The sequence below is a fragment of the Miscanthus floridulus genome, chromosome 15 (genome assembly GCF_019320115.1).
Source record: "Miscanthus floridulus cultivar M001 chromosome 15, ASM1932011v1, whole genome shotgun sequence".
In the NCBI taxonomy this organism is placed as follows: domain Eukaryota; kingdom Viridiplantae; phylum Streptophyta; class Magnoliopsida; order Poales; family Poaceae; genus Miscanthus; species Miscanthus floridulus.
The window spans coordinates 78,045,998-78,056,265 of NC_089594.1; the positions used below are offsets into that span (position 1 = coordinate 78,045,998).

Consider the following 10,268-nt stretch of genomic DNA (forward strand, 5'->3'; position numbering starts at 1 on the left):
CTTTTCCAGTGCAAGAAGCAGGGTCTAGGGAAAAACTTAATGCTTGTGCTAAAGGTAATGATATTGAGGTACTGTACTCAAATTGGTTAATGGCAGTGCTTAAAGTTGGATCATAGATTGGTATTGGAGCATGAAATCCGATAACAGAACGCAACTGGAGCATGAAATCCATGCCATTCAAGGATGGCTCATTGACTTCTTTTAATGGCCAAGTCCTTGATTATGGAATTGATCCAGTTTTATGAGAACTTCGATGAAGAATTCTAGAGCAACAAGCTCGTGCAAATAGGAAACCTGAATCCAAAAAATGATCCACATTGTACATATACCAATTATGTTGAAAACAATTTTGCATTATATTATTGGGATATGCAATCAAAATAATTGGTATTGAGAACTAGCTATTACAACTTAGAACGAAAATTGTACTCCAAAACCAAAGCAATATTTATGTAAGAATTGGCCTAACTAAAGATCCCATAACCAACTCCAGTTATTTGCTTGTGCACTCTTGGCACACCCATTTCAGGCCAAGCAACATGGAACAGTTTGACATCAAATTTGGCAGCATGCATGCACTCCATGCTGTGATTCAGCTCCCTCACATGTGCATCATAGAGAGGTTAATTCACAGTTGTGTGCCTTGATCACCAGAGTGAGTGAGATCCAACTGCCGAAACAGCGCATTGTTGTGGATGAACTGTCCTGAGACATGGACTACTCATTGGCCCGGGGAGCATTGAGCATTGGATGCAGCTGAAAGCAGGTTCAGTGCCAGCATGAGGGCGACGCCGGTGAACGACGACGCCAGCGCGACGCCTCCATGGCTGCAGAAGGAGCCAAACCTGTCGCATATCGGGTTCCACCGCGCGTGCACGTTGCCGTTCTTGCCTAGCTCCGCCAACGCCGCCGCTGTGGCCGTACCGGTCGCCAACAGAGCCATGATCACCTGGACCAATGACAAGAGATGACAATAATGCCGTGTATGTATCCATATGAATTGACTGATGATGCAATGATTTGAGATTTGTCAGACGTGCTACAGTGCAGGCATATGCAAGTACAGCAACAGAGGTTTCAGTCAAGCAACTAGCTTTGGACAGTGGCAATCCAATAGATTCCTGATTAGGCGGAGCTTTTGTAAGTCTATAGAACACAATTATTACAAGGCTCCAAAGTTCTGAACACATCAGGTTTGGCTGGGTTATGTGATATACAGCGTATGTGACGGCGCTCGCATTCTCCGCAAGCAATCATCTCTAGCAAGCAATAATATATAATGCACATGCATGAAAACTGCCTTGTCTCTCTTGAACTCAAATGATCGGTTGTCAATGTGATAGGACTGTTTCAAAGTTGATTTGTGATGAAGCTACTATATATTGAAATAATATAAGTATTGTCTTTAAGTGAAGTATGGGCATATGGGAAGTAATGTTAGTATCAATCAATTAAAATAAAGGAAAATTTTCCTGCCAATGTAATTCTGCACAATCAATGCCATTCATTTAGTCCTAGTGAAAAAAATATCAAATATGCCATGATGACTTTGGTGTAGGGATGAAAACGATCGATAGGAGGACAAATCACTTTCATTTTAACATTTTTTTTCTCAAAAACAAAATCGATACGATATTATCGAAAACGAATACGACACCAATATTCCGGTAATTTCGAAAACTAAAGTAGTCGATCAGAAAATACATCGATAATGATCATAACCTATAAAAATGATATCGTAAAAAAACGATAAAAACGCCAAACCGTGGAACATGAGAAGAGCCATAAAACTAACATATCTCACATGACAATAGTAATAAATAAAGCCACAATTGACAAGACCACAAGCTAAAACCATAGTTCACACCATCTTAGGTCTCAAACAAGCTAAACCCCATATTCCGTTCATGTTCATGGTGACTGTCTAGAGTTAGGATGGTGTAGTACGTGATTGGTTGATTGCCTTTTTGTTCCTATATGGATGAAATACTTACCGTATAGTTCCTTTCCACAAAAATATTTGCCTTATGTGTTTGCTTCTGCAGATGGGATGCTTAGATGTGGGCCAACTAGACCTAAAGTATATGCATTACATAGTCTATAAATAAATTAGGATTCAAGGCATTTGAATCGGTAACTACTGACGGTAAATTATCGGCTAAATACTGTCATCTTCGAAAACGGTCGGAAGAGGGCAAAATCATTTTCGCTTTCATTTCCGATTATTTTTATCGTTATCATTTTTATTTTTTCGATTACCGCCTCCATTTTCATTTAGGCCTGAAAATTGGAAAAAAAAAACTCGAAAACGATTTCCAAAAATCGGAAATTATCATTTTCGTTTTCATCTCTACTTTGGTGCACACAGGAATTCAGAGAAAAACCTCACCATGTCAAGCATGTGCACAACCAAACCCACCATCCTCCGCCGTAGAATTAGGCGGCGGACGAGCAGCACCACGAGGTTATACGCGGCAGCAATGGCGTTGGCTATGACGAAGTACCTGCACAGACCAAACAGACCATGCATCAGCACAGCACACGACGAAATTCGGCAGGAACATGCATGGGCGCATGGCATGGCATGATGGCAAGCCTGAATAGTGAATTCCCAGAGGCAGAGCGAGGCCTACACGAACGCAGGCGTGTCCCTGAACTTGGCGGTGAAGGTCTGCGTGAGGGGCCTGGTGCCGACGATGGCGACCACGGCGGTGTAGGACTGGGCATTGAGCGCCATCACCGCGGCCGCCGCCGCCGTGGCCAGGGCCGCGGCCGCGCGCAGCACCACCGGTTGCAGCGCGACGAGCCTGTCCCTGAGCTGCGGCCGCTTATTACCGCAGCAGGTCGACGTCGTCGTCGTTGCCGCAGCAACAGCCGGTGCAGAGGGCGGCGGCGTCTTGCTGCCACGCTCGAGATCCATGGCGCGATCGGTGGCCAAGAAATGTAGACGAGCATTCAGTTGTTGGACGTGTGGGATTATTCAACAAACATTTGAGGCGATATTTAAATGGTGGCTGGAAATTATGTGATGAAAAAAGTGGCGGGCAATCAGTTTCCGCAAGTTTGGGTGACTTGTGTGATCGATGCTCGATTGGAAGAGCGTTGGTTTTGGGTTTACTTTAGTCTGTCTCAAATTGTTTATGTCCAGCTGATTAGTCAAAAAGAGGGACATGCATGTGGTACGTATGACAGTATGAGTCAGGAACATGAAGTGCCTGAGAAGAAACGTATGTTTCTGGTGCTGTTTCTTCAGGTTTTTGCAAAGTGGATTGGCAGAGGAGTGAGAGAGAAGCAATGATCAGGAGAGTGGAGAGAAACGGACATGAAATTCATACGCAGATGCAACTACCAAGGAAAATTGGTGGTCGTGGGACTTCAAATTCTATCAAACTCAAGAATGTTACAAAAGTAATAGAGGGTAGGACATCAAAGGGGTGGTGGCGCAGTTGGCTAGCGCGTAGGTCTCATAGCTAAAGCGAGTGATCCTGAGGTCGAGAGTTCGAGCCTCTCTCACCCCAATGTTTTTGTTCTCTTTTTCGTCTTTGCAATAATTTTTTGTTTGTTTTTATTTTTGGATGCAGATTCATGCTGAGTTCTTTACAGACCGCCACTATCCGTTCTTCGAGTTTGTCTTACTATCCATGTTTTAGTTTAGTTTAGTTTTCTTTGGGCATTTTTCTTCAAACTAACGTAAATAACGTATGATTTGCCAAAAAAACGTAAATAACGTATGACATGACAGCAACATATTGCAAGCAGCATGGAAAATAGAGAAAATCTACATCAGAAATGGACAACGTATGGGCTTCAAATATTTTTTTTTAAACACGCCAGACGTCTGGACGCCCGCGCCTGCACTCCTCCCCTAGCGCACCTGCATCCCGTGCCCGCCTATGCGGGGCCCGCACCGCCCGACTGCACGTGGGGAGTCCCCGCTCGCGCCCCCTCTGCTCCTCACGCGCATGCACGTAGCCAGCAACTGCCGCAGGTGACTACAGTAGGTGGCTACGCTAGCATCCAGAACAGGGAGGGGCGGCTGTTGCCCAGCCGGCGCCAGGAGGAGGAGACACCGAGGCGAAGGTGAGGCAGCAGAAAAGCAAAGACAGAGATGTAACATCCGATCTACTTTTAAAACATCCGGATGCAACATTAGCAACATACGTCCGAAGGCAGATGAAACACATGAAACATGCATATGAAAGACTAACTGCAACACAAGATCTATTTTTAAAAAACATTCAGATGAAAACATTTGCAACGTATACGTATGAAAACAGCTGAAACACTTGAACACATGCGTATGAAATACTTGCAAAAAACACCTAAAAAATACTTCATATGTGTGAAAACATATGCAACATCCAAATAAAACATTTTGCAAACATACGTGTTGAAAACGAGATGAAACATTATGTCGGGTACCGTAGAACGGGGTACCCCGAGCGTACATCAAAAGGGTCACTTAAGTCCCATAAAAAACAAAGCTAGAAGGTAAGCTATGGGCTCATCACCGGCCACGTCCGAGCTCACCAGGCTCTCCGCCTCGCCTCGAGCCCCGCACAGGAGGTCTCGGCATCCTGACGCAATCTCCGCCTCGCGCGAGGCCTCTCACGAAAGGCCTCGGCAAGGAGTTCAATCTTCGTCTCGCGCGAGGCCTCATTCTCCATATCGCTCGAGGCCGGCTTGTCCATAGCCCGTCACCCCCGCCTCAACCGATCTTCCCGACAACACGTCATGTCCCTTTAATACGTCAACCACTCCCGCAATCTCAGCCGGACGATGGCTTGACACCGCCGAATGGCCGACGGGACGTGAGGTCGCATCAGCGCCATACCAGCTGAGACAGGGCACGGTGGGGATTACCGGTCACTGTATCCCGACGCTGTGCCCGCGATCAGCGCCCGCACTACACTGTGCCCCGCGATTCCCGCATCGAAAACAACACGACATGGGCAGCCTCGCATGGGTCATCATCGCCTCCGAACCGGCACACCAGATCAACCGCTCTCTTCAGGCCTCGGCACTCTGCACCAGAGTCTCGACCATCTCGGGACTCACGTCTGCCGAGACCCCCCACCATGATTCGGCCTCGGCACCGATCGAGCCTCAGCCTCGCGCACAGTCAATCCACAATGATCCGCACCCTGACCGCCGCACCTGCTCCGAGGCAGCCCAGGAGCTCCCATGACGCATAGGGTCGGATGTGACCAGCACGTCGCCCCAGCGCTCTAAGGATGGACCACTCCGACGACCGTGCTACCACAGGAACAGGCTACAGGGCCCAAACATGCCGCCTCTGTTCACACGACACCGTATAGTTAGCACATGTACCGTCCTTGTCCTCCCTTCAGGCTATAAAAGGAGAGGACTTAGGCCATTTTAGAGAGAGAGACTCACAGAGAAGAATGCCCTGTAGCACACACTTCTCAGCCGCCTGAGAGCAACGTCTCAAGCAGCCCACACCTCATCGAGACCTGGGACTAACTCCCTCTCTCACCTAACTTGTAACCCCCTACAACAAGCATTTCGGTGCAAGGAATACAAGATCGATCTCCCAGACTGGACGTAGGGCCCAAATTGCCCGAACCACTATAAACCTTGTGTCTCTTTGCATCACCATCTAGAATTGGGAACACGCAGGATAAATTTACTAGTTGGTTGAGGACCCCCCGGTCCGAAACACCGACAGTTGGCGCACCAGGTAGGGGGGTCTGCGTGTCAGTTTCGTCATCCCAGCAAGTTTCGGATGGCAGACCCCGTACGACCATTGCGTCTCGGCACGGTGGTTGGGTTTGGGAGCCTAGAGTTCATGTCTCTAGGGCATGAGTACGACATGGTACTCCTCACTCCTCGAGCCCCACCAACCAACGACGAAGTCATGCACCGGCAGCCCAGGCGCAGGTGATGCCCGGGCGGCCGCTCTCACCGCGCTCGCTAGGCACGACACGAGCAAGATCACCCCGACGCTACGCGAATCCAGGGCAGCATGCCGCTCCCCACCGATATCCTACGACCAGCTATTGGCGCAGGGTCCCTGGCTGGGGACCTGTCTAGCCTGAGCTTGGACAAAGGAAAAACGCCGGTGGCACACGGCGATGCCCAGTCATCAAGCTCCGCCCCACCACTCCCTGAGGAGCCAATTCCGGCGGAGCAAAGTCCGGCGACGGCACCATCCCCATACCCCTTTGGGTTGAGAAATGCCACTGCCTCTTATGCTTACGCTTATGCTGCTGCTCACGCGGATCCCTCGGCACGCCGCCAACGCTTCGCCTTCGACTTCAACGCCACCGTGTCGACCCACGCCTACGCCGATTCCTTAGAGGAGGACGAGGTGTGGGCCGGAGCGGATTTCACTGGACTACACAACCCTAGAGTCATGCGTCGCTTCTTGGCCGCAAGCGACTACTGCTTCGGCTACTCCAACGCCGACGACGAGGGCACCTATGACCCCACTCATGAGTGTTTCCACGTCGGGCTCGGGATGCCGAGGGCGGGCAAGGAGGACGAGGGGGTAGGTAGCCGTTCCTCGCTTCGCCCGGGTACAGGCGCCGCCACACCTCCGTGCATTGTCCTGTCGGCAGCGCGGAACGAGAACCTCGCTCCTGCACGACCTCAACGCCTGGACTTGGAATAGCTCCGTGAGCTCCAGGCCAAGGTCGAACAAGACCGACTTCTTCTACAGCAGCTTCGAGACTCTCTTGAACAGGAGCAGCGAGGTCGCGGTGAAGGCGGAGGAGCCCGACGGAGGGCCCGCGATGTGCATCACCGCATCCACGACGACGAAGGGAGTGAGCAACCCCTAGTCTTTAATCGCTCTAGCCAGAACGTCGTGGCTGCGGCAATGCTAGTCTGCGCAATGCCCGAGCCTTCTACCACGGAGGGGCGGCGGGTCTGCGATGAGCTCCGAGATCTCCTAGAGACCACCATGGTATAGCAGGCCAAAAGTTCCGCCTCCCAACGGCACGGGGGCGCCTCAAACTTGCCCGCAGCATCGCCTCGGTAGGATAGGGAAGCCTCGGTTCGTCCCAAGCCTGCTCGAGCGCCGATAGCCCACAGGGTCCCCCTGCTGCTTGACCGCCTCAGTAATCGACGCGAGGCGCAGGGAGACCATGAGGTAGTCAGCAGGCGATGATGCCACGACAACGAGGGGCTCGCCCGGGGCTACCACCCACATCGAGGCGGCCGCTATGATAGCGAGGAGGACCGTAGTCCTTCTCCTAAACCGCTAGGCCCTTAGGTCTTCAGCAGGGCCATCCGCGCTGCTCTTTTCCTGGCCCGGTTTTGGCAACCAGCCAATCTCGTGAAGTACAGCGGTGAGACCAACCCCGAGCTCTGGCTTGCCGGTTACCGCCTTGCCTACCAGCTAGGTGGCATGGACGATGACCTGCTTATCATCCGCAACCTCCCCTTGCTCTTGTTAGACTCGGCACGAGCCTGGCTGCCTCACAAATCCACGACTGGCGTGACTTGGTTAGGATCTTTGTCGGGAACTTCCAGGGCACATACGTGTGCCCTGGGAACTCCTGGGATCTTAAGAGCTGTCACCAAAAACTAAATAAGTCTCTCCAAGACTTCATCCGGCGCTTCTCCAAACAGTGCACCGAGTTGCCCAGCATTGGCGACTCAGAGATCGTCCAGGCTTTCCTCTCCGACACCACCTATCGAGACTTGGTTCGAGAGTAAGGTCGGAACATGCCGTGCTCAGCTGCCGCGCTCCTCGACATCGCCACCAACTTCACCTCGGGTGAAGAGGCTATTGGAGCCATCTTCCCCGACAGTGACACCAAAAGGTAAGCGGAGGGACGAGGCCCCCGAGGCCTTAGCCTCCCATCTCCCCAAGAGAAAGAAAAAGGGGCGCCTGGGGAAGCAGGAGGTCCTAGAGGCTGATCTGGTCGCGGCCGCAGAACGCAAGAATCCCCGAGGCTTCAAAGGCCCTAGGCCTTTTGACGACATGTGTGGCAGAACCTCTTAAGTTATAGGGCCCACATGCACCTATCACTGTCCGACGACCTTTGACATTTATGCATATGTTTCCAATAACTTAAAAAGACTGTCGGGTGTCCTCGGGGAACCCCGAATCATCCACGATTTCCGAGCAGGATCACGTTACAGAGTCAATGCAGTATTACAACATTTATTCAAATATCAAAACCAGAGTAAAAACAGCGGAAGTCTTACAATAACATAGTTTACAAACAGTTGTTTCAAACCTTACAAACTAAGTTCCATAATTATTACAAACCATAGTAGTAGTAGAGTGGCATAACTAACATATACTTAACACACAAAATAAACATCCTGCCCAAGGATCACACATTTAATTCTCATCATCAGAACGAACGATAGTCATGCAGCACGATCCAAAACAGATCTGCTCATGAGGCTCACCTGCAACAAGGGGTCAACGAACCCTGAGTACAAAGGTACTCAACAAGACTTATCCGAAATCTTAACTGATAAACTCAGTAATGCAGGCTCAAGAATTCAAGGTATAGCTTTAACAATGATCAAAGTTCTTTTGCGTAAAAGCTCTTTTAACAACATTCTTTATATAGAAAACTTCTCTAGAATTATATACAAAGCTAACACGATCCGCACTGAGATCATGAAACTTCATATCCAACATCTTCACAAGCCTTATTTAAGTTCTGGTTATTAATTCTACGATGATGAACAGTGAGTTGAGTCTCCATAACCGAGGAGCAACGACGATTCGAACCGATTAAAACCCAGCTGGGGATTCCAGACCACACGACATATGCAGGTCCCCGACCTACATATACCAACCTACCCTCGGATCCTCTAAAACAAGAACGGGTCCGCGCCACCCGAGAACACAGTACTCCACCATTCCGGCCCATGGCCACGTGGGTACACGCTATTCCCGCCATCTCTCCACTCCCAGTGCGCGAGTAGCCATTCTCGTAATAGAATTGCCAAGTTCAGGCTTACCGGAGTATGTGGTTAGTACTACAAATTCTCACCTCATGCAATTCAACAACGGACGTGCCTTAATCGACACAGGCGGAAAGAACCCGCTCACAAGACCTCCATGTCTTGTGGCTCACACTCACCGAGTCCGCCCGATCTAGATTTATTACTCCACATTCCCATATCACATGTTAACATAGTTAACCAGTGTTCCATTTGTAACTTGCAGGTGGCAGGTAGTTACCTGACCTTCATCGTTCTACGCATGGCTAAGCAAAACTAGGCATATACAAGTTTAAAACTGGTAATATGGTAAATATGGAATAACAAGGGTGGTAATGCAACAATTAGGCTTTTACTTAACTCCTAATCACTTAATGCAGTAACGGAAAGCAAAAGCGAAATTAATTTATAAAACACAAGGTAGGGTTGTATGCATCCGGGGCTTGCCTTCGTTGACGGAAAAGTCCGATTCCTGCGACGTTACACAAGTATTTGACCCGACCTCAACAGACGGATTAACCTCTTCAACAGCTTGATTAACTACCACGTTTTCACCTTCGTTCACTATACGTAATAACAATGCCATGTTTAATATGATGCAGAATTCGAAACATGATGCTCGATGAGGGATGAAAAATTAATAATTTGAATACAACTTTCCTTCGCGGTACAGTTGCAAGTCAAACAAACTAATTCTTTTTCGTAAACACATACATCAACTGCCAAGGATCATTAACAACAAATGACCCAAGGTCATCACTCAATCCAAAATTTCAAACAAAACCTAAATCACTAAAGGTTACTATTTGCTTTTATGAATTAATTATTTAATTCAAAATTATGAAATAAATCAACTTATTCTAATTGAGCCCAAAATTTTAGTACATGTTCATTACATGTTAACTAAGTGGCAAAACAAATTTCATAATTTTTGGATAAATAAATAAGCCTAGAAAAATCCTGGAAATCCATTTATGAATAAATTGAGCAATTTTTATCACATTTAAAACTTACTGAAAAACATTATTTCATATTTTTCTTAAATACTATACATCTCAGAGAAGTCACACAAAAATTTTCATAATTTTTGGAGCTCTAAATAAATCTACACAAAAATAACAAAAACATACACTATTCATTCAAATCTGAAAATAGAAAAATCCATTTGAACGCTGAGTCACTGACATCGGACCCCACTTGTCATCTTCTACCTCCCGCGTGTTGACTACGACGACGACGGCGCTTACCGGCGCAAACTCACCGACGGTGAGCCCAAAGGCGACGGTCAAGGTACCAAAATGACCACATCATCACGGCGCATCGACTGAAGGCAC

The 10,268-nt window shown here is 48.5% G+C and overlaps 1 protein-coding gene and 1 non-coding gene across 2 annotated transcripts; one reads left to right on the forward strand and one right to left on the reverse strand.

The window, feature by feature from the left end:
• Positions 1 to 371: 371 nt before the first annotated feature.
• On the reverse strand, positions 372 to 2,953 carry LOC136509650 (CASP-like protein 1B1). Its single transcript, XM_066504394.1, has 3 exons — positions 2,634 to 2,953; positions 2,390 to 2,504; positions 372 to 949 (listed from the first exon to the last, which is right to left on the reverse strand). The coding sequence occupies exons 1-3, from the start codon at positions 2,918 to 2,920 to the stop codon at positions 722 to 724; spliced, it is 630 nt and encodes a 209-aa protein (XP_066360491.1). The 5' UTR covers positions 2,921 to 2,953; the 3' UTR covers positions 372 to 721.
• A 478-nt stretch (positions 2,954 to 3,431) lies between these two features.
• On the forward strand, positions 3,432 to 3,518 carry TRNAM-CAU (transfer RNA methionine (anticodon CAU)). Its single transcript is given in 2 exon segments — positions 3,432 to 3,469; positions 3,483 to 3,518. It is a non-coding gene; the product is annotated as a tRNA-Met (tRNA).
• Positions 3,519 to 10,268: the final 6,750 nt, after the last annotated feature.